Source organism: Protopterus annectens, chromosome 6.part0, assembly GCF_019279795.1.
Source record: "Protopterus annectens isolate FY-2018-M chromosome 6.part0, PAN1.0, whole genome shotgun sequence".
NCBI lineage: Eukaryota > Metazoa > Chordata > Ceratodontiformes > Protopteridae > Protopterus > Protopterus annectens.
In genome coordinates, this window is record NC_056737.1 from 418208668 (window position 1) to 418233744 (window position 25077).

Sequence of the window (25077 nt, forward strand, 5' to 3'; positions counted from 1 at the left end):
CCTTTTTAAAACTTTTTCAGCCTTATTACCAAAGAGACGGTCCTGTTGTCAAGGAGCATCCAACAATTTTGCTTCAACATAATCAGGCAGAGTTTGCTCTTTGAGCCAAGCATGCCTTCTTAGCAGAGCCATTTACAGCAGCTCTGCAAGAGGCCTCCAAAGAATCAAACCCACATTGCAAAGCACGTTTACCAACTTGTTCAGAAAATGCAATAAATCCTGTAAATCTTTATTTTTCCACACAGTCAGAAATTAACAATTTTCTGTTTAAACAGTCCCATGACATGCTGCTGGTATTTAAGCATATGAAATTGACAGTTTAAAGCCCTGATTGCCAAGGTTGCAGAAGTGTAAACCTTCTTACCCCATCTATCCAGCGCCCTGGAATCCATCAGAAGGGGTAGGATTTTTAGCAGTAGAGGCCTTAATGCCCTTGGGATCCTGAGAAATAGTTTCAGGATCTGCAATAGGATTTTTAAAAAGGAATTTGTGGGAGTCAGGAACCCTGTAGTATCGGTCAGGCTTACAAGGAGCCAGAGAATCAGGAGCTATACTAGATTCTGTAAAATCAACAATGTCTAGGACAGGAGGTATAGCCAAAGGCCTATGTTGAGGAAGAAAATCCCCAAGTCTCTTTAGATTCAGAGAAATCCTGACTTTCCCAGTGGAAATGTTCCCGTAAGCTATGTAAAGTTTCCCCAAAAGAAAAATCCTCAGGGGGAGAAGCAAAAGGAATGGAATCTTCTGCATCAGAGTCCTCATAAGTATGTATAGACAAATCCTGTTCATTAGAAGAGTCAGAAGAAATAGAATCCTGTTCAGAAGACTCAATATCTTGCCTAGGGCTCTTAGAAGGCGGGGGGGGGGGGGGGGGGGGTTGGCTACCCCTGATCAGAGTAATTAAATCTTCAGACATTTTGATAATTAGTTTTTTTTTTTTTTTTTTTTTTTAGGTACAGGGGCCTGCAGATGTGGCCCAGGCATTTTTTTTTTTTTTTTTTTTTTTTTTAAGACAGATTTAGATTTTGGCCTTAGTTTTGAAGACGGCATTGGTCTAATATACAAATCTGTAGACCTGAAAACACCCTCAGAAGCCGGTGCCTGCACAGTGGCTCCAGACCCATCTAAGGTAGAGACATCCGCGGGTTCCATAATGAAGCATCTCACAGCATACCGGACTCAGAATGGGTCTCAGTAGAGGCCTGCAAATCAGAAGTAGCAGGTATCAGGGGCTGCGAAAGCAGCAGAGTACCGGCGAATGGCTTAGAAGCGTTGTCGGTTTTGGACCTAGACAGCCTTTTTTTTTTTTTTTTTTTTTTTTTTTTTTAGGTATTCCGGTAGTCTGACTGCTAACAGACTACATTTCTGGATAATTAAAGCGTGAGCCAAAATATTTAGAAGCAAAAATATACTGACTTAATAGTGCATTGATTAAATTTAGCACAAAACCGACAGCAAGGCACGTTGTGATCAGGGCCTAGCCAAGGAATACAGTACAAATGAAAATCCTTATGAGGTATTTGCTTCCCACAAGTAATGCAATTATTAACTTACTGACATCGGTAAGGAGCAAGAAAAAAGAGGTTTCCCCAACGGGGTACTTAGCTTTTTAGTTAAGACTTCGGTTCTGAAACTCTAAAAACGAAAATGTCAGGAGTCGGCCGACCGGCACTTGCAAACTGCTTCGGGCACCTTGCGGCAAGAAAGACTGATGTAATGGTGTCGGCTGCACGTTTTATACCCCATAACGTCATCCTCTTAAAACCCTGCAACTCTCTTTTTGCGCGGTCTTGCGCACAGAGCAGCGTCGGGCAGCACTTGTTAGCTGGGGTATACTATTCCTGGCTCCACAAAGTCTGCACTGCAAATTTTCCCTTGGAACTAGGCAAGCCTCACCTCAAGTGCTTCAGATCAACTACTCTTATTGCAGCACTTGCATAACCCAAATCGGCACTTGTCCAAATCTCCTAGACAGCACTATTATAATACAGCATAAGACTCTCGACTGTCCGCAAGACAAGTGAAACTCACTTTTCCAAGCATGTCCAGAGGTCAGCTTCAGGTGTACTCTCCAGTTCATCTGGAGAAATTGGGCATCCTGAGGCAATGTCACAACTGTCTCATGTATACAGACAACCCTCTCCTCTTACCTAGACTTGACAGAGATGCAAATACACAGCCAGACTGGAGACTAAGCACTCTCAACTCATAACAGTCAAGAGGAGGAGACACACACTAGCATCACACCACCAGTCACACATGGATCTACAAAGCAAGCACCAGCAAAACATACACAAATACACAAAAACATATTCGGAGGCACTAGGTACCAATCTGAAAAACAGTGCCCTCCAAAGCAGACAAGCAAGCAACCTGCACCTCCAAACACAAGCCAGAAAACACAATTCACCTCAGCAGTGTGAATCACGACAGCCCCTAAGACAAAACACCATACCCAACACGCTAGTAATAGGACACTTTATAGTAAGGCGCACAGATGTTCCACTCACCAGGCTGAACAAGAAGGTTACTGTCAGCTGCCTGTTGGGTGCTAGGATCCTCCACAACACAGGCACTTGGGTCACTCCAGAACAAGTACAAGTACGACGCTGTCATTGTACACGTTGGTGTGAATGATCTAAGACGTACCTCCCTGGACTACATGGAGACATTGAGGAGCTCTCTGATCATGTAGCCCAAGCTGGTATGACCCTAACCTTGAGTAGCATACTACCTTCACCTAGAATGATACCACAATACAAAGACAAAATTATCAATTTCAACAATTGGCTAAGCTTCTGGTGTCTAAGGGGATCCAGTGTCTGCCTGGAATGACATGGACAAGCCTCGCTGCTTCACCAGAGATGGTTTGCACCTGTCACTCCAAGGCTTTCGAATACTGGCCAAGGCTCTTGCTGTTCCCATACTGCCTTTTTTAGGCAAGGCTCAAAGGACAAACCAACCATAACCAGCACATGTAACCAAAAAGCAAGGGTAATGCTACTCAACGCCAGAAGTCTCTACCTCAAAATGCACGCACTTGAGGCACTCCTCAGTATGGAGAAAAATCGATGTTTGTGCAGCGACGGAAACCTGGTTCAAGGCTCCAGAGAGCACCCCAGCACTACCAGGTTACAATTCATATCATACCTTCCGGCCTCAGTTACCGGATCGCAGTACAAATGGCGGAGGTGTATCCATATTCATCAAGGATACCCACATCTCCAGGTTAGTGGCGCAGCATGATGCCCCAGAGATCATCCATGAATAACTATCAGCAGGCAAAACCACATTTCAAGTCATAGCCTGTTATAGATCGCCCATGTCCCAGGATGCTCACTCAGCATTCCTTGAGGCATTGGAAAATATAAAGGTCCTACCCAAAACCACAACTTTGGGTGATTTCAACTACCCTGGTATAGACTGGGCGAACTACCAAAGTTCTAACTCCTATGCCCAGCGGTTCATAGAATTTATAAATTCAAATGCCCTTGAACAACTGGTATGTTCTCCCACTAGAGGGAACATACTGGATTTAGTCACCACAAATATGGGCGTCCATTGTATCACACCCGTTATCACTCCCTCTCTGGTCCGATCAGACCACAAACTGATAACCCTGGATGTCCTCACCCCTCCACCTCCCCCAGTCAAAGAAACCATCGTAAAAAACCTTTCCAAAGCAAACTTCAAACTACTTGCGTCAGAAGTGGAAAGCTTCACTATTTCCTTGCAGAAGGATAATGATATCCAGGATGAAGAATCCTACACCAAGGCACTTTATATACACATCTTCAAGATTGCATGGACCGTGCTATCCCAAATAAAACCAAGACTCCTTCCTCAAGCAAGGAGAAGCCAGTCTGGTGAAACCCGGCCATAATCAAACTATACAATAAAAAGGAGACTTATACAAAAGAAGGCCAAATTTCAAGTAGAAAAATCACCCCTGATCAGCATTAGTAAGAAATTGAGGGCCCTCAAGTCAACTAAAGCCAATTTCGAAAAGAAGGTCGCCAAGGATAACCATAAGACCTTCTATGGTTACGTCAAAAACCTAAATGGAAACGCTCAGGTCTGTTCTGAGCTAGTACAAAATACACTGCCCCACTGACATAGCCAACATAGGTTCAGTGCAAACCCCCCCCCCCACCACCTACAGGGTCTATTACTATTCCAGGGGATTGTGTAACTCCAATTACTGATACGTTGGTTAATAAGGCTCCATCTAAAGCTAAAAACACCGCCTCCATGGGACCAGATGGTGTCCCAGGCTGTCTCGTACGCAAATTCCAAAATTAACCCCGCATCTGAATACCCTGTTCAGTCTCTCGACAGGATATGTGCCCATAGAATGGTGCACAGCAACGGTGGTGCCGCTGCACAAGGGTGGGCCCACAACTGACCCTGGGAACTACCGACCAATAAGCCTGACCAGTCTGATCTGTAAGGCAATGGCACGAATTATAGAACTCATAAATGGAGATATTGGGAACCTCCAAACACCCCACACAGTTTGGCTTCAAGGGCAGATCATGCCTACTGAACCTGGTGGACTATAAGACAGTTACTCAGGCTATAGATAAGGGGAAAGCAAGTACACACTGCTTACCTTAACCTTGCTAAAGCATTTGACACCATTCCCCATTCGGGTATTCTTGATAAACTCACCTACCTGGGCATAAACCCTTATGTCATAAGATGAATCACAAACTGGCTCTCAAGACAGATCCCACAAAGTAAGAGTAGCGGGATTTATGTCCAAATCCAGACCAGTAACGAGCAGTGTGCCTCAGGGCTCTGTCCTGGGGCCCTTCCTGTTTGGCATATACTTCTCAGAAGTACAGGCAAGCACTGAAAGGCTGTGGCTGACCAAGTTTGCGGACAACTGCAAACTGGGTGCTATAAGAGTCTACGGCCGACATGGATATCCTCCAAAAGGGCCTTAATGAGACTGATGCATGGTGTCAAAGCCATGGTCTCAAAGCTAAATGCTACAAATGCGTAGTAATCCCCTTTGGAAAAAACAGAGTACCCGGGAAATACCACATAGGAGGTAACCCCCTGAAATCTGAAGTAATAAGGGATCTAGGGACCCAAGTAAATAGTCAGCTTTCCTTTGATAACCATGTTGCCAAGGTTGTTAGAAAATCCTTCTGTGACACCCATCTGATCACGAAAGGGTTTGCATCAAGATTTAAGGATGTAGTGGTGCCCCTCTACTCTTCTCATCAGACCCATTGAGTACAATGCACCAATTGGAATGTAGCTGGCTAGGCATCTCCAGCAGCTGGAGAGACCATAGAGGTACCTCACTAAGAGGATTACTGGCCTCAAACAGTTGCCCTATGCAGCACGATTGAAAAAACTAAGGCTTTTCTCTGTTGCATACCGCCTTCTCAGAGGCGAACTCTAACATACAGAGCCATGTCCAACCCAGAACTGTTGAACATGCTCCATCTTAGCAAAACAAAATCTACTCGAGCTACACGCTCTACGGATATAAACCTCAGCACAACAATGAATAGAACATGCTGGAGGGATAGATTCCCTTCGTAAAGACTTCCCTTGCTATGGAACAAGGCCCCGATCTACATAAGACAGAGCCCCTAACTATCACTCAAGAGGAACCTTGACAAGTGGATGGGTAACAAAGTTCACACCAGGGATCATACCAACAGCACACCAGGGATCATACCAACAGCTCTACTAGATAGGGGCCAAGGGTACTAGCTGCTAGATCAAGGGCCTGTAGATAGGGGCCAATGGTACTAGCTGCTAGATCAAGGGCCTGGGGAATTAACCAAAGGGGCGGTGAATACCGCACAACGTGGCTGGGCTAATATATGCCTTCGGGCAGATAGACCAGTACCTACCTATGAACCTAAGGGACAGCAACCGACGTAGGACCCAAGACTGTTAATCAGGCCAACTGAGGGCAACCTGCCAGCAGATTACCCAAATGTAATGACTGCAACAGTGAAACACGAAGAACATGTGGAAAAAGGACTATTTACAACTCGCATTTTTATCAGCAGATGAGCTGTTATTTAAGACACATAGATTATATATTTAATGTATGGAATAGCTCAGAGATGGAGCTAAAAGAAGTCTTCAAACATATAAACTATTCAACAAATTCTCAACTTCACATCTTACCACAAGGACAAGAAAGTCTCGATCCAAATATCTCAAAACCTAAACACTTGGACAGACTTTGTAACTTGTATAGAAAGCCCACCAGGGTGAGTCTTACTACACAGGCAGAGCATGCATGCTCTGTGCACAAAAAAGAATGCTATCAAATCCCAGAGGCTGAAGACAGCACGAGTATCCAAAAAAATGGAAGACTTCCCTAAAAACCTAGCTGACCTGGAAAAAGATTTTTTAGCACAAGGATATAGCTTCAGGTTTATTAGAAATATATTGGACTTGATCGCTGAAAAGAAACAGGTGAACCCTAATTTTCCAAACAATATTCCCATAAGGAAAGCGGAAGATTACTCCATGAAAGGACACTATCTCCATGACCATCACTTGCTCTCTGGACAGCAAAGACCTTAACAATAAGAGGAATTATTGGATCACCTTGACAAATACCACCACGCTCAGAGCCATTCCAAATAGGCCTAAGTTCAATATCAGATGAAACAAAAACAAAGGACTATGTGGAATAAACGAGGAAAACTGATCCAGAGGAACAGGTTTCTCGTAAAGGGAGCTACAGCCTCCCCAACTGCTCTTATTGTTGCCTAATGAACAATAAAGCAAGTTTTCACTGCACAAATACCAAAGTCTACCACAGCAATGACAATGGTGACTGCAACTCAGAAGGCCTGGTCTAAAAGGCATCTTGTACCAAATGCCTGGCATTTTATGTAGACAAAACAGATGAATTAAAAACTTCAATCGCAAGGCACCTGACTGACAAAGCAAAGAAATCACCTAAAAGCCCTAGCTAAACATCACAGTAATAACTGCCACGATAGCTTCAAGTTCCATGTACTTGGCAATGGTTCCGAAACAGGAACTACACTATGACCACCTCGAGATGAAAGAACTCTAATGGCAACTCAGATTAGAAGCAAACAAACCCCAGGAACTCAACATGCTCATTTCCATCACAAGTGCCCTAAACTTGAGAAATCACCATCATGCATGCTGCTGACCACCCAACATTAAGTCCTTCTTGTGAACTTACTAACCACCTTTGTTTTTCAGCTCAAAAACCACAAATACTACAGGACTCAATCCAATTTTTTATTTTTTTACTTAATCTACAAGTTGTCAACATAAGAGTTTTTACTTTTTTTCCCCCCTGCAGGCAGATCTGATGAAGCTTTTGCGAAAGTGCTGGCTCCACAATCTTGACTGATGGATTAACTACCAAAAATATTTTATTTTAGTTAAATGCGGACAAGCATGCTTAGTTCAAAAGGCTAAGGCTTCGACCTGTATTCTTCATTTGATGATATTGTTCATTACATGATTTTATTTGAAAGTTTAAGTTTTCTGATGGGGTTGTTTTTTACAAATTTTCTGATTATAGGATCAATAAAGTTGAACCATCTGACAACTAGGAAAGTACAGTTGTGTATACCTACCATAAATGTAGATGTTAGAGTGTCTTCACTGTTGCAGTCATAACTGTAGGGTACTCCTGCCGGCAGGCAGCCCGAGGTCGGCCAGAATATAAAAGTATGGGTCCGGCGTCGGCTGTTTCAGCCAGAACCCTGACGTCAGAGCGTATGGGTATAAAGCTGACAGCAGACGCCATCTTCTCCAGCCTTTCTTGCCCCTGATGTCAGAAGCCCCCATAAAACCAAAAAGGTGTCCCAAGGGAAACACAAATACACCAGAAAGGTAGTGGAAAAGGAAACACATTAAGCAAATAGAAACAAGAGGGGTCTGGAGGGAGGGAAACACCAACTGCAACAGTGAAGACACTCTAACATCTACATTTATGGTAGGTATACACAACTGTACTATGTTCTTCGTGTTTCACTGTTGCAGTCATAACTGTAGGGTAGAATCCCAAAGCTGAGAATATGGGAGGAGGTTATGAAGTAGAAGGAGCAGCTAGAAGACCCTGCAAAACAGCAGAGGCAAAGCCTGCCCTAGACTTAGAGTACAAAGGGAGGTTATAGTGCTTGGAAAAAGTATGCACAGAACTCCAAGTGGCAGCCTCCAGAATGTCCTTGGTAGGAACTCCTCTGAGAAAGGCTGCTGAAGTGGCAGCTGCTCTAGTAGAATGAGTCCTGACGGTACCTGGAATCTGTTTTCCATGGAGAGTAACAATATCTTACTCCATGAGCAATCCATTTGGAAATAGTTTGCTTAGAAATGGCTTTACCAAGAAAGCTGGAAGCAAAAGAAATAAGCAATTGATCTGATTTTCTGAAACTTAGTTTTGTCCAGGTAAAAACATAGTTGCCTGTGTACGTCCAATGAATGCAAAATCCTTTCCCCCTTATTTTGGTTTTTTGGAAAAAAGGTAGGAAGGTGAATGGTCCGATTTAGAGCCACTCTAGAAACAACCTTAGGCATAAATGTAGGCTTGGTCCTCAAGGAAACTCTGTCCTGATGGAAAATGAGGTATGGTTCCAAGGCCATGAGGGCTTGTAACTCAGACACCCTTCTGGCAGAAGTCAAGGCCAACAAGATAGCTGTCTTCCAGGATAAGAACTTAATGTCCGCAGAGGCAGCAGGCTCAAAAGGAGGCAAAGTAAGCTTTTCCAAGACATAGTTGAGATCCCAAGGAGGGACAGGAGGAGTTCTAGGAGGTTTTAAATTCTTAGCTCATCTCAAATTGTCTGACCAACTGGTGGGAAAAAAATGGGAGGATCACAATTGAAATGCGCTGAAATAGCAGAAGCATGAATTTTAATGGAAGAAAATGAAAGACCTTTAAGCAAAAGGTCTGAGAGATAAAGTAAACTAGAGGAGATATCAGGTATTAGAGGGTCAGAGCCACAATCCTGCATCCAAATACAAAATCTTTTCCATTTAGAAGCATAAGATTTCCTTGTACTAGGACGCCTAGCTTCCAAAAGAACATCCAAAACTTGTTTAGGAAGAGAAGGAATCAATTGCCTTTGATGAGCCAAGCTGCTAGGCAGAGTCTTGATTTGAGAATTAAATACCTGACCCTGACGCTGGGACAGTAGAGAATGAGTCAGAGGAAGACTCCAAGGAGGGGCAGAGGAAAGGTACCAAAACTGACTAGGCCAATTTGGAGCTATCAAAATGATCAGTCTGGGTTTGTCTAGCTTTATCTTTAACAATACCAGAGGCAGAAGAGGAAGAGAAGGGAAGGCATATCCCGAAAGATTCCTCCAGCTGAAGGACAGGGCATCCACTTTCCAAGCTATCTTGTGGAAGGACCTGGTGCAAAAGAGAGGCAACTGATGGTTGAGATGGGAAGAAAGCAGATCTGAGGACAGCCCCAAACTGCAGTTATCTTGCTGAAGTTGGGGTCCAACATCCATTCGTGAGGATCCAAAATGTTTCTGCTTAAGCTGTCTGCTAAGAGAATTTGTTGTCCTGGAATGAATTGTGCCTGTAGATCCAGATTCAAATTTAGGGCTGTATTCCATAAGGTCATGGCAAGTCTGCAAAGGGGTTAAGAGTGAGAGCCCCCTTGCTTGTTTATGTACCACATGACTGTGGTATTGTCTGTTCGAATTAGCAGAGGTCCTGGCTTCAAAAGAGTCTGGAAGGCTAGAAGAGCATTTTGGACTGCTAACATTTCTTTCAAGTTGATGTGCCATAGAACGTGTTTGTCCAAGAACTCTGTTGGCATTTGTCTAGAAAATGAGCTCCCCATGCATAATCCAAGGCGTCCGTGGTTATGATCTGAGTAGGTTGAAGTAGACGAAAGGGCTTGCCTTCGTTCAAAACACACACCCTGGACCACCAAAGGAATTCCTTCTGGAGGCAGGGAATCAGTGGAATCATTGTATCCAGACTGTGGCAATGTTGAGACCATACACTCTTTAGGTACCATTGAAGTTTCCTCATGTGAAGCCTCGCATTTGGAATTAACAGGATGCAAGAGGCCATGTAGCCCAGAGCCTGCAGGAATTTCCTTGCAGTGAGCTGAGTCAATGCTGCCAAGGTCTTGAAGATTGAAGCCAGCTGTAACGGTTTTTCTGGAGTGAGGAAGGCCTTCTGTAAACTTGTGTCCAAAAGAGCTCCCAAGAAGGTCATTCGTTGAGAAGGAATCAAATGTGACTTGTGTTCACCGAGAATCCCAGTAGTAGGAGAAGGCGTTGAACAAAATGCAGGTGTTGAAGTAGAAGGTCTTTGCTGTCTGCCTGAATTAAACAGTCGTCCAGATAGGGGTAAATCTGAATCCCCTGTAGTCTGCAGTAAGCCACTATTGGAGCCAGGCATTTGGTAAAAACTCTGGGCGCAGTAGATAAGCCAAATGGCAGTACAAAGAATTGGAAGCGTCTCGAGCCTGCCTTGAATCTGAGGTACTTTCTGCAATGTTGCCTTATGGGGATGTGTGAGTAAGCCTCTTTTAAGTCCAATGTTACCATCCAAGCATCTTGTGAGAGCATTGGAAGAAGTTTAAGTGTAAGCATCTTGAATTTTGGAATTTCCAAAAAGGTGTTTAATGTTGAGAGGTCCAGAATAGGTCTCCAGGAGTTTTGTTTTCTTGGGACCAGAAAAAGTCTTGAGTAAAAACCTTTCCCCACCTCTAGAGGTGGAACAGGTTCTATGGCTCTTAAGGCTAATAAAGCGTCCACTTGATTTAAGGCCTCTGTCCATTGATGTTTTGGCAGATCTGGCCAGCCGGAAGGCCTTGGCAGAGTGTGAAAGTGGAATCTGTAACCTTTCAAAATCACGTCAACACCCATTTGTCCTGGGTAATGAGAGTCCAATTTTGGTAAAAGAGAAAGTTTTCCTCCGAGAGGGGCATCCAGGGAAGGAGGACCTGAAGCCCAAAAGAGTCATTGAGTCTGCTTTCTTTGGGTTTGAGATCTGTCTTCTCCCCTTCTAGGTGAAGAAGCAGTCCACTGTCTAGATCTGCAAGAGGCCTGAGCCTGCGCCCGACCTCTGGAGCGTCTATATCTTCCCCTTTGAGGTCTGTCAGAGGGGAAAAAAACAATTTTTGGAGGGCCAATTTCTGGAAAATCTAGGAGGCTGTACTTGCAAGAAATCTTTTAGTCTGCATAGACTTGGCTTTTTCTTCCATCTTTTTAATGACCCCCTCAGCCTTAGACCCAAATAAGACATCATGCTGAACAGGGGCATCAAGCAATTTTGCCTTAACTTGTTCAGGTAAATTCTGCTCACGAAGCCAAGCATGTCTCCTGATAACAGTACCAGAGGCAGCCGCCCTGCAAGAAGCCTCTAAGGCATCAAAACCACAATGTAAACTATGTTTGCTAACTTGTTCAGTAGCATGCAACACATCCTGTAATTCCTTGTCCTCAGCACATGCAGGAAAGGAAGAAATCTTTTGTTTTAAAACAGATAAAAGAAACTGTTGATACTTAAACATGTGAAACTGGCAATTTAAAGCTCTAATAGAAAGGGTAGCCGAAGTACAAACCTTTTTGCCCCACCTGTCCAAGGCACGAGAATCCTTTTCAGAGGGGATAGGATTCTTACAGGAGGCGGCCTTAGCAGCCTTGGAACCCTGCGAAATGGTTTCAGGATCAGCAGAAGGGTTCTTGAATAAGAAAAGATGGGAATCAGGAACCCTGTAAAATCTATCAGGCTTAGAAGGAGCAGGCGGCATGGAATCAGGATTCAAGTTAGCTTCAGAGAAGGCATCATCCACAATGTCAAGTACAGGAGGAATAGCTAAAGGCCTGTGCTGAGGGAGAAGAAGAAATTCCCCGAGTCTTTTGGGAAGCAGAATAATCCTGACCTTCACAATGAAAATGCTCCCTCATCTCATGCAAGGTTTCCCCAAAAGAGAAATCTTCAAGGGGAGAGGCAGAGGGAACAGAATCCTATGCATCTGAATCCTCATATGGAGGAAGAGTAATCCTGATCAGAGGACGAAACAGAAGATACAGAAGCCTGATCAGAGGAATCATAAGGGATATCCTGTCTAGGCCTTTTGTTAGGAGGAGGGTGAGAGCCCCTAATCATAGTTAATAAATCCTCAGCCATCCGAAGTAATTGCTTCAGAGTCTTAGGAGTTGAATCCGAAGAAGCTTGAGCAGAGAGTCTGGGTTTAACAGGAGTCTCTGACTTGGCTTTTGTCTTTGTGGAAATAGTAATGTGTGACGGCCTGAAGACCCCCTCAGAAGCTGGTACCTGCACAGCGGTTCCGGACCCATCTGAAGGAGCGACGTCCGAAGGTCCTGCAGCAGACAAATTACTAGGCCTAGTTGGCTCACCATGTGAGTCCGTGTCGGCCATCGGTTCTGAAGTGGCGGACAGGGGCTGCAAAAGCGCCTCACTAACGACCGCCGAACCCGAAGCTGGCTCCGGCTGCAAAGTATCCTGTTTGGACCTCGGAGGCCTGTCCTTGTCTTTGCGCTTCTTCTGTAATCCGATAGTCTGTAAAGTATCAGACGACATTCTATAATTAGTCTACCGAATTCAAGGCCCAATCATACCTGCGCTTGATAGTGCGAGAATTAAACCTGGCACAGAACCAACAAGAAACGTCGCGGTCAGGGCCTAAGCAAGGTAGACAGTAAGAGTGGAAATCTTTATGAGGTATTAGTTTTCCACACGCTACACAATTAACTTTTTCTGACATCGGAGGAGCAAGAAAAGTTTCAACGGGGTACTGCTTTGAGAAGAGAAGTAGAAAACTTCGGACAGACGACAATCACACCACGCTGTCTTGAAAACGCCAACCAGCAAATAGCGAACTGCTTTGCACCGCACGGCAAGAAAGACTGGAGAAGATGGCGTCGGCTGTCAGCTTTATACCCATACGCTCTGACGTCAGGGTTCTGGCTAAAACAGCCGACACCAGACCCAGACTTTGATATTCTGGCCGACCTCGGGCTGCCTGCCGGCAGGAGTACCCTACAGTTATGACTGCAACAGTGAAACACGAAGAACATCTTGAGGAGGATTGGAAGCTGGTTGGTTCAATACCTAAAACTACTAGTCCATATGGCTTACTACTTTTAACCTGCTGGTGGGAAACTTTTTACGCTACTGGGATGTTCTGACATGTCAACTGTTCATTTATTTTACTTCAATTTTTATGTATTTACTTTATTTACATGTTACTGCGGTGGTGGTGCTGCGGTAGCATTGTCACCTCACAGAAAGACGTTGTCCTGTTAGATTCTCAGCTAGAGTGTCTTCTGTGTGGAGACATGAGTGAATGGGTGTACCTTCGTTGAAGGTTGTGAGTCAGGGCTGGCAACTCGGCACGTAAAAATCTGCCAATCATTAGTGGACCGGAGTTCCGCTGTGGCGGCCACTAACCGGGAAAAGCCGAAAGACAACAACTTTATTTACAACTTCCTCCCATGTTATTTAGAAGTTCCCACGTTAGCTCCAACCAATGGCATAAACCCAAACAAGTCCCACATGACTTGGTTAAGCTGACTTGCTTTTCCAACTACCACTGGTCAAGGCCACACTGAAGGTCCAATAATCAATGCCCCATGTACCCTATTATCCTGAAAAATTCCCTGGTTGTGATGTAGAGGTAGCAGGGAGTGGAAAAACAGAAAAATTCCAATTTCTGGGTAGGGATAAAGACTGAAAGTCTGTCCATATCCTGCATCCCAAGACCAGGTCTTGGGAAGGAGTCATTTCAGACTTTAGGCAATTCACTGCGTAACCTGGACTCTGTAGAAAGTTGCAAACCATGTCCAGGTGTTTGGACAGGGTTAGCAGATCCGGGTGCAGAAGGTAGTCATCCAAGTAGGGATAAATTTGTATGCCATGCAGTCTGCTGTGTGCAATGGCTGGGGCTAGGCACTTTGTGAATACTCCTGGCACTGTGGAGAGCCCAAACGATAAGGCAGAGAACAGAAAATATGATGAACCCACTGAGAAACAAATTTTCTGTAAGGTGAGAAAATGAGGGTATGTAGGTAAGCATCCTTCAGATCTAGTGAGGCCATGAAGGCTTGTTGAGGTAATGAGGGGAAGGAGGTGCTGCAATGTGAGCATTTTGAAAGTGAGCACTGAGGAAGAGATTGAGGTGGGATAAGTAGAGGATGAGTCTCCAAGGGCCATCTTTTCTTGGGACCAAAAATATCCTTGAATAAAATCCCTTTGCTAACTGATCCTCTGGTACATTTTCTAGTCCACTGAGACAGAAGTTGGCTCAGGATAGAGGGAAACAGTGGCATCTGTGCGAGGGGGGGGGGGGGGTTTGAGGTATTCTCTGGAAGGGTGGAGTAGCCCACCAAGTCATGAAGTATCCCCTCTGGATGATGGAAAGCACCCACTTGTATGAGGTGACTTTCTGCCAGGAGGGTAGGGAGAGGGTAAGACATAGGGGGTGGAACTGGTTAAGTGAGGAGTCACAGTGGAGGAGCTCAGTCTTTGTCTGGCTGCCTCCGAAAGGATGACTGTGCGGAGGCAGTTGAAGACTTGTGGGCAAATTGTTTTCTGGTATGCCTCTGTCCCCCTTGACAGAGAAGTAGAAGGATACGAGGACTGCCTCTCGACAAAGATAAGTCTTTGGAAGATAATTTCTATGAAATCTGGGGACAGGTGAGACTAGCAAATGTTTTAAATTTTGTAAGCCTCTACCTTTTCCTGTAGAAACTTAACTCTGCAGAGGCTGCTCCAAAAAGGACTTTGCTGTCCAAGGGTGCATCCAACAACTTAGCCTAGACATCCAAAGGCTGAAGTCTCACCATGAAAATCTCCTCAACACAGCCAGAAGCAGCAGACACAGAAGACACACCTACAGCGTCATAGCTGCACTTAAGTGCGTCTGGTCACTTGAGAGACCGTGGAAGTAAGGGTACTTAATTGTGCCTTAACAGGAGACTCTAGGACCTCTGATAGAAGAGTAGAGACCTTGGTCAAGAAATCTAAGCAAACCTGGCCATATGGGTCTGATAATTAATAGCTCTAATGGCCAAGGTAGATGTATACATCTTCTTCCCTAACCTGTCCATAAATTGGCTATCTTTATCCTCTGGAAACAGGGAAGAGGAAGGTAGTTGCCTAGAGGACTTAGCTGACATTGTAATGACTGCAGGGTCAGCTAGAGGGTTTTTGAAAAGGTACTGCTCCTTGGCAGACACCTTGTAGAATCTGTCTGGTCTCTTAGAAGCAGGAGGCTGCGAGTCTGGGCTGTGTGGCAGCTGAGAAAGAATCCTGGTATGCTGGGAGTAAAGGTGGAACTGCACATGAAGGCTGCTCCATCTGCAATAGTTTGAAGTATCTCTTTCGTGTCAGAGACATCTGACAGTTCCCACTTAAAACGTTGCCCAAGCAAAGAAATGACACTGCCACAGGAGAAATCTCCTCCAGGGGAGAGACTCTTTAGGATTAACAAAATCTTTGGGGGAGTCTAACTAGGAGCAGTAAGTTAAGGACTCATCTGAGGAGGAAGACTCCTTCCTCAGACAGTACTGGAGGAGCAAATGGCAGGCCTGAGGGATCTGGGTTTCAAGGGCCTGAAATGCCTTAACAGAGACTGGGAGAAGGTCTCCCAGGGTAGGGTAGAGTAGGATCTTTAGAAGAGTGTTTCTCTTTTTGCTTCTTTTTTAAAAGGAGTGGAAGGAGCAGAAGTGGGCCTAGTAGTCGTAACGGTGGATGGCAAGCCTGAAGTAGTAGCACGGGCCTTCAAAGCCAGGAGCCATGGTTCTCGCTCACCATCTTGTTCTGATGGTTTAAAAACCTCAGTGGACATACTCTAGTATCTGCAGCACCGGTTTCCATTTTAGTTCCCGGCTGCTGCGCAATACCAGACTGATATTCGCTTCAAGGAACTCACTTGACAACTGAAGCTCAGCTTGGGCATCAGGCCTACGTTTTTTGGCCTTCCTAGGCGGCTCCTTGGAGGGGCCTGCTCCACTTTCCATACCGGATGCCAAACGTCTGAGGCGTTGATTTTCTAAACACAGTTTTTGAAGCCGCCAGGTGGCTTCCAAGGGTTTTCAGAACAAAGGATCGGCAAATATTACAGGCTTTGTAATAGTGGGCCTCCCCTAGACAAAATAAACACTGTTCGTGTGTGTCTTTATATGGGATTTGCCTACCACAAGCACACTTTCCCTTAGTAGAAGGCATGTACTTCAGAAACAGCAGCAAAGAAATATCCCACAAGGGTATTTATCTCTGTGCGGACAGCCGGTAAATTATCATGGAAATCGAAGGTTAATCTAGAGGAAACGCCAGATTGCAGAACTGGGGATCAGACATCTGAATCTCACTGTGGCAGAAAAGTTCCGAGTCAAGTACATACAGACGTCAAAGATAGCCAGTCAGTTTATGGCCCCTTCATGCAACGTTGCACGTACCCCGGCTTCTAAAACGTTGGTATACTGGCCGGATGTCCGGTGCTGCAGGCAGCAACTCCCCAAGGTTATGAATACTGCAACACGAGAACAGAAGGCCATCCTCCCTTACCCATGCTTCTAAAAGTGATCTGGCTGTCACACGTCACCACTGCTCCAGCAACGCAATATACTCCAACAGCCCAAGTACACCATATCCCCAAACCTCTGAAAACAGCAAACTCTATGATCACATATTGCCTGCACTGCTGTGGGACCCTTTCCAGCAAGTACACTAATCACAAAGAGACATTTAACAGTATGATCAAATGGGATTCTTTATAAAATGAATAAAAAAATACAGTAATGCAGTCACACGCATGGATATATATATTTTGGTGAATGTGTACATCTATATACAACATATGTACTACTCGGGGTTGAGAATTTAGTTTAGCTCCTAATAAAGGACTAACATTATAGACTTAAAACAGCAATGAAGCTTCCAAAGCAGAAGACAACTGAGGAAGGAAGAGAGATATCTAAAAGTACAATATCACCAGAGAGCCAGGCAACAATCTATCAACTCGATACCTCCTGGGAAGCAGTGCTATATATTTTTCATGGAATTCAAATACCTGATTAGCTTGCATACACTAGGATAGAATCAAAGATATGCCGCAGTAAACAATATGAAATTTACTTTTTTTGCAAATCCTGGTTAAACTTGTGTACTCTAAGGTAGATTTTCTTACCTTCAGACTGTTTTACATTTTCCATTAAAGTCAAAATACAGTACTAAATTGCTTCTAATTACTACTAACAGTGATGTTATTAATGGTAACACTGCAAGAAAATAAGCACTGAGAATGTTCAAGGTTTGATTAACAAATCCCTCCTCCAAAAACAAGAGGGTGGGATTATTTCAACAATTTTGCAAAGTATTACTATTGGAATATTAAAACATGCTATCTGATCAAAACATTTCAATGTACAAAGAAAAGATACAGTTTATGATATCCGAGCACTGGAAACCCAACACAAAACTTCCTACCGGGATCCGCTGCTACGTGGTTGGCGATAGCTGAACCTTTGAGGGAATCTGCCTCTCCCTCTTCCCCTGGGAGTTCTGGCATATTCAATTGTAACCCTAAAAATTAAAATAAGCCAATTTACATGTAAACACTAAGAAAACTTGGATCATAAACTGCCAAGTAATAAAGTTATCATTGTCAGGTGTGCTCTGCGCACCAACTCATACCAATAATCTAAACCTGCAGAAGTCTTAAAGACCCAGCATTAGAACCTGTGTTAAATTCTTTGATCAATAATAGTAAAACTACAAATTGTATAAAAAAAAATTAGTTAATTTATATTTTTTCCAAAAGAAAATGATCTGCAAAACAAACGCAAACTGAAGACAATGTGCTTACTTCACTACCTATGAAACAAGCTGAAAATTTTAGCCTATTTTTTTCCACCTCCCAATAATTCGTACATTACTGTATAAAACATTCAAACAATCCATCTCAGTTTCTGATCCCCAAATATCTCCAGACAACTGAACTATGCATTTATCACCCTTCCCAGCTGGCAAAAAACGTCCTCAAATTTCCTCAAAGCATCAGCAGCAAAGGACTCCTTAGTCCGCAACTCCTCCTGCAAGATACTGTCCTTGAAAGCATGTTTTTTTTTTTCTCCTTATGGCATATAAATCTGATAGGCAATCCCCAGCAGCTTCTTCCAAAAGTTTTTAACCTCTCCAAGCATCTGACTACGCAAGCAGATACTGCAACTGTTACCTAAACAGCCTGTAGGCTTAAATTTAGAGATTAATTGGAAATTACTATGTAAATGAATAATTGATAAATGGCATTATATAAAAGTCTGTGTAAAGCTGTGTGTTTTGTATTACTCCTGGAAGGCTGTAAGCAGAGGCACTAGAGTTTTGAGTTTTTTTTAATTAAACCTGTGTTTGTGCTGTGGCCAGTTGTGGATTTCTTCTTGTTGCTGTTCAAGTTGTTACATACTAGATTTTTGGGTGGACCATGGCCACTGATCCATCCTGCAATTTTCCAAGGGCTTTAAGGGAAGATTCTACAACAATGCAGACTACATCTCAGAGAACCCAGACTACCTTGGACAATTATGTTGCTCAAAGTGTCTCTTCTAACAATGGACATTCCAATACAAATGTAAGTGGAAGCTTTACAAATTATATGGAGAAGTTGATGGGGGAAGACTAAGATTGAGAATCTTCTTTCTACTACGGGTTTTGGCAATCTTTGCTAACCTGCAGACAGCCAGGATTTGTGACACCCTGGAGAAGTTGATGCTGACAGAAACTAAGGTACATTTAAACATTATGGGTTTACAGCGTTTAGAATTGAAAATAACCCCTAGAGGTTTACGGGCATTTAAAAATCCCACTACCCCCTTTGACTTGCTAACGATGCTGACAAAACCTTTTGACACTGCTGCGTGGCAGCAGCACACCGCTGTGCAAGTGAATGGGTCTCTATTCTCATTGAGAGAGACCTGCTGAAGCAAGCAAAGTTAAAGGAAGATACAAAGCATACTTTTTCCAACGTCTCCCTTGCTTGTTCCCTCTCAGGTTGATTTGGTGTTACAGGAGCCGAATGGCAAGTTTAGGGAACTAGAATCTCTCTTGACAGAGTACAATCAAGAGGGATTCTCGTGATTATGAGAATAAGCGTGCTTTTCTTTGGAAAACTAATGAAGGAAGGGACAAGAAAAAATGTTGTTCAAATGGGGGTTTAAAACGTTCACACTAACATTTGCTTCTTCTGATGGATTAACAAGTGGGTGTGACAGTGATGAATCTACATATCCACCTCTTCCCAATGCCCAGTGTCCGGAAGCCATGCAAACTTTTCGTAGACAGGGAGATGACCAGAGTGGACAACAGAACAGAAAAAGGAAGAACTTTCAGGGACAGAATGTTTATACTAGATTGGACTACAGACCTCATTTTAAACAAAGTAGATGGAACTGAAAATTTACCAGTAAGTTTGGATAACGTGCCTTTTAATTCTGCTTAGTGAATTTGTCAGGCTGCAATTTAAATGACAATGAGTGCCATATTTTACAATTTGGTTTAAAGTTTGTACCTACAGCTATTCCTCGCCTTCACGTTAAAACAAGATGTTTTTTTTCCTGGTTAGGAAATTGCATTTAAAGTTTTTTTTTTAATAGGACAGAATGCAAGGAATACTGAAGTTTGACCATGCTGACTCAGAATGAAAGTTATATTCCTTGCATGTCACATGACAATGATGAAAGTTCTATTTCTTGTATGTTAGAATTTTGTTTGTTAGATACACATACTATTTCCACTAAAAGTGCATTTATCCCCCCTTATATTAATGAGACAATAAAACATTTTTCTGTCATGCTTATCTATCATATAATACAACTGTTTGATAGTGGATAAACAAAGATGTCACATATAAATTTGAGTAGGGCTGAATGGAAGTCACTGGTTGATTTAAGTCAAAGAAAAGATATTATAATTAAGTCCTCTGATAAAGGGAACAGAATAGTTACTTTACATTATATACAATATGTCAACATGTGTTATGAACATCTAAGGAATGAGGATGTTTATAGAAAGTGTCACATTGTTCTTGCTTCTGTTTTAGAGCAAGTTATGAAAATTGGTGAAATATGATATTAAGGACAAACTTATTGGTAAATAATCTGTTTGGAAACAGATAAACACTATGGTACCTGTAAGCTTAAATTTAGAGATTAATTGGAAACAATTACATTACTATGTAATTGAATAATTAATTGATAAATGGTGTTATATAAAGTCTGTGTAAAGTTGTGTGTTTTGTATTACTCCTGGAAGGTTGTAAGCCAAGGCGCTAGAGTTTTGAGTATTTTTTATTAAACCTGTTTGTGCTGTGGCCAGTTGTGGATTTCTTCTGGCTGCTGTTCAAGTTGTTACATACTGCAGCTGTTAACCGTTTGTAAATGGCCTTCATGCTATCGTCATGGAAACAGGTACACCAAAAATGTCCAAAGTACTTAAACTGAAGTGGTGCCATTTTCAAGGGTGACCTGGTAAAGTACAGTGTTACAAGCTGACTGTACAGTAACAGTAGATGCTGAACTGTTCAGTGCTGCGGTAGCCTTATCTATAAGAGTTGTATCCTGTCGAGAATACAACAGCCACCCAGTTTCCAAAGCTTCAGGGCATCTTCCATGCTCCCAAAATGTCAAGAAGAGAGATTACTGATAGTCTGAAATATGCCGCAAATACAAGCAAGTCATCTAAATATGGAAAAACGTGGATACCATACAGCCTGCAATGGGAGATAACTGGAGCTAGACACCTGTGAACACAATTGGTGAAATGGATAGTCCAAAAGTTAACTCAGAGAAATAGTGTGATCGACATACAAAACCTTAAACGTTTGAGGTCTGGATATATCGGGATGTGTTGAGCATCTTACAAGTCTAGTGTTAACAGCAAACTAGAGAGGGAGAAGAGGTAACAGGTTAAGTGACATCATTTGAATTAGTGCACCATCACAAACCGGTTTAGAAAAGAAAAATCCAGAACTGGTCTCCAAACACTTTCTTTAGCACTAGGAACATCCTTGAATAAAAATCCTTCCCTATTTGAGAAGCAGAAACTGGATCTATTAATCCTTGGGGAAGCAGAAACTTATCTGGAGGTTTTAGGAATGCGCCCCCCCCCCCCCAGAAAGGAGGAATTTCCTCCCACTGCCATATGCAAACTTAATGAAAGAAATTTACAACCATTTGTCCTTGGCAATCTGCTGCGAAACAGAAAAATGGCGATTAAGACTTCCTGAAAGAAAAAGGGGGCCAGGATGGGTGTGGGTCACAAGGTCTCTTGAACAGTCAGACAATACTGGAATGCCTATGGAGGTCAGAGAATTTCTTTTTGGAACTACCTTGCCATTCCTTAGAGGATATCTGTTTACATGAATTCTACTGATACTGTTTATTCAGTTTTCTGCCAAAAATTGAGGAGTAAATAGAAAAGCCATTGGCAATTTGAAAAAGGAAAGCTATAAGATTCCTTGGATCAGCTCGCCCCTTTCAGCTCAATTTCTGATCACCTCTGCAGCAGACAATCTTTATCGAAGTTAGAATTAAAAAATGTCTTTTGCATCATTTGGAAGGTTCAGAGAATGCGGTCATGCAAATCTCCTTAAAAACACTACCAGTGGCCACATTCCTGGGAAAAGGACCAACAGTGTTATACACACTGTAAACAATGAGTAAGACCTGTGCAAAAGAAGAAACCAAGTTAAAGCAAATTTTTCCTCACAAGAAGAAACTGCAGATTCGTCATACTTTCACAATTACCTAACAATTCAAAATTCTGAACCCAAAGTTGCAGACGAATACACCATTTTCCCATACCCCCATAACTGTTAATTTTTCCATCCTTATCAGAAAGAATAGGATTGCAACTAGCAGTGGGATCAACTACAGCCATAACTACTAGGTCAGGTTTGGGAATGGTGTATTAAAATTAAGAAATTTTACACATCCTTAACTGCCAGCAGTAACAAATCCTCTGAGCTGACAGAATACGAGGAATGGGTGTACGTTCTGGAAAATACTTCTGCATCAACTCATAGTATTTTCTACAGGACTGAGAAACCTCGGTGTTTTCCCACTGAAAACACTGGCACATTCTAGTGACAGTCTCTCAGGAAAAAACAAAACCACAAAAGAATCAGAAACTGACCTCTCCAAGTCTGAATCAGAAAACTGCATCTTCCTGTTTAGATTCAGAATCTTGAATCTCTTCAAGAAAAGAGGAATCCCTTTTTTCTTTTACCACAAACTACTTCACAAAAAGGCTCAACAAACCGGGAGCCTGACCCAGTAAATTACTCTTGTCTAACGAAATCTGAGGAGGAATATATATGCTTAGGTTTTCTGTTTCTTTACATGAAAAAATGGAGCCAACCATGTTACTAATGGCAACAGCTGCATCTCCAGGAATGAGAACAGCATTCTCATGCAACAGGGAAACCTTTTCTGTTCCCTACCCCAGGACTGACATGAGTGGCTCTTCCCCAACAGCAACACACAGTAAAAAGCATTTTCAAACACTAGGACAGCCCCAAGGGGGGAAAAAATTATCTACAGACAATATATTTTCAGTTACTTAACACTATTTTTAAACTGACAAAAAACGAGTGCTCTGTTTTACAGTACATTAGTCTCAAAATAACTTTCCTGAAAAGGAAAGTAATAAAACATCAATGCATTTAAGAAAATGGAAGATTTTTTTCTCCAAAGGGAACATCTGCTCAGGAAAGAAAAGCCCAATCTTACCAGCAATCCTCAAAAGCCTCAGGAGTGTACTCTTTGGCACCAATAAAGCTCTGAAGGTCCTTGTGCCCAAACCTGTCTTGATCAGCTCAGCCTGAGCTGCTTGACAGTGTGTGCATAAAATCACCTTGATGCTTTGGAAGCAGCCCAACCATTATATCCTTGGCAGGACATAACCCATATAAATTAAGGCTAGTGCAGCAGTAATCGATATGACCAACATCAATGACTAGAGTAAAGTAGTGTCGGGTCTTACTTAAAAATCACAAAATATTTAAAGGGGAAACTGAGGGGACCACCCAAAGGCTACAAGGTGAAATTCATTAGTATAGAACATTCACTATCTGCTTTACTGCCATCTCCTCAAAGCATTCCTCACTGCTTTTGTCATGTGACGTGACCCCATCCAGGTACTATTCCGCTTTCCCACTAAAGATTTCTCCAATGCTCATTCTTATAGTACTGATTCTGGAAGATATGCTGCACTCTCCCACTGTGATAGTTATAAACTGTCAACTGCAAAAACAGAAAAATATGTCGACTGATAGAATACCACACAATGTAGAACTAGGTTCATTCTTCCTCAAAGAAAGTGCCCCTTAATGCTTTATGTCTGGTTTAATACAGAATTCACAGCAAGCTAGGCTTAAAGAGGTTAAATCCAAGTCTCTCAAAACTAAACTTTAATGATAAAGATAAGCACATTTTAGCTACATTTCAATCAATACAATCTGCAACCTCGTTGCATTCTTAACTACTTCTACTCCACTTCCTCCTCACCAGTAGTAATGCATCTTGGCAATTACAAATCCACACCATAACACAAACTCAGTACTTTTTTTTTTTTTTTTTTTTTAAAAAGAAACCAGAGTGTTCTACATCACTTATAAAGGAGTCAAAAACACTGAACACATGAATGACCGCCAATAAAAAGAGGAAGGTTTAGTGTGCAAATAAAAATGAAATACTCACCAGAACTGTAAATATCAGAACAAAAAATGATACAGGAATATTCAGCATTTCCTTTTACTTTAACAGGAAAGACGCAGAGTCCGTCGTAAAAGCAAATGCCTTTATTGACCAATAGGGCAAAGCAATGTGGGCCACTGCTACTATTCATGCAAGTTACAAAAAGATGTAGTCTATTCTACATTAGTATTTTTTCCAATGTACTGAAAACAAGGTCTACAGATGTTGAAAAATGTCCACTTGAAAAGGATCTCATACTTGCACAGTTCCTTCCCAAACTGAAGTCTCACATGTGCCAATTCCTTCCCAAACTGACAAATTTTAAGAAACATTTTATGTGCTTACCTTAGAACAAAAGGTCCAGACACCAACGATTTGCCCACCTGCAGAGAAAAGAGTTAGCCATCTTCTGCAGACTAAGAATCAAGGTAGTTGGTTCTTCTTCAAGCCTCATGATGTAAAACTATTGGGTTGACCATCCAAAGTCAGCTAAGAGGCTTTTAAAGATGGCTTCCTATACTATAAGATAGAAATAATAATGTAAACTAAATGCATTATTAATATGCATACATCCATGCAGGCCTAAATGAGCTCTGGTGGGTCCAGCTGCTTAAAGTTTTCATAACCTGCTGGAGTTTGTAACAAAAGTGAATCTTTATACCACCAGACCTCACTTTTGCCATTTCTAAAGCACACTATACTTTCTTGCAAACATAAGACACATTCTTAACATATCAATTGACCAACTACAGGTCCTTCACTGATGGGATTTAGTTTGGAACCTTAACCAATCAGAACTTAGCATTTTTTTTTCCTATCAGAATCCCACGCAAGGGGATATCCTCCATGTCTTGCTGACAAAAATGATACAATGTCCTGGCTACATTAGCCATATGTCAAAGGAGGCTTCTAGCTCTCCTAACTACTATTGAGTACCCGAATGCTAATTAAAATAATAAAAAAAAAAAAGATATGCCACCACATTACTAAAAGTAACAATTGCCTGAATTACAGATAATTCACAAAAATACAACAATGTGCAAGACCATTCATCCAAGGGGGTTGTTAAGAGGGTATTTCTGATCCATCAAGGAGGAACCTCTATCTAATCAGGTGAAAGAATGTGTTGGCTAAACTTAACTACGCAGGGACCCTCCCTGATGCATCCACTAAAGTTGGGAAGAATCCCAAATCGTACTACTAGGATACAAGAAACCAAAAAGGGCTGCAAAAAGAATTCTGACAGCAAAGTCCTTAAGTAAAGACCTCTCAGAAATGGACCCCCTTCTGGGTCAGTTATAACAATACTTGGTTAAAGTGTGCACCCAGGACCAAGTGACAGCAGCTAAAAAGAGCAAAG

General features: G+C 42.5%; 1 protein-coding gene across 3 annotated transcripts in view; it reads right to left on the minus strand.

The window, feature by feature from the left end:
- The window catches only part of LOC122804350 (serine/arginine-rich splicing factor 5-like), a 587000-nt gene that overhangs the window by 325411 nt on the left and 236512 nt on the right, over positions 1-25077 (minus strand). For all 3 annotated transcript variants that reach the window (XM_044074161.1, XM_044074162.1, XM_044074163.1), the window contains exon 4: positions 17455-17550. In XM_044074161.1, coding sequence (XP_043930096.1) covers positions 17455-17550 — 96 coding nt within the window. The remainder of the gene's footprint in view (positions 1-17454; positions 17551-25077) is intronic.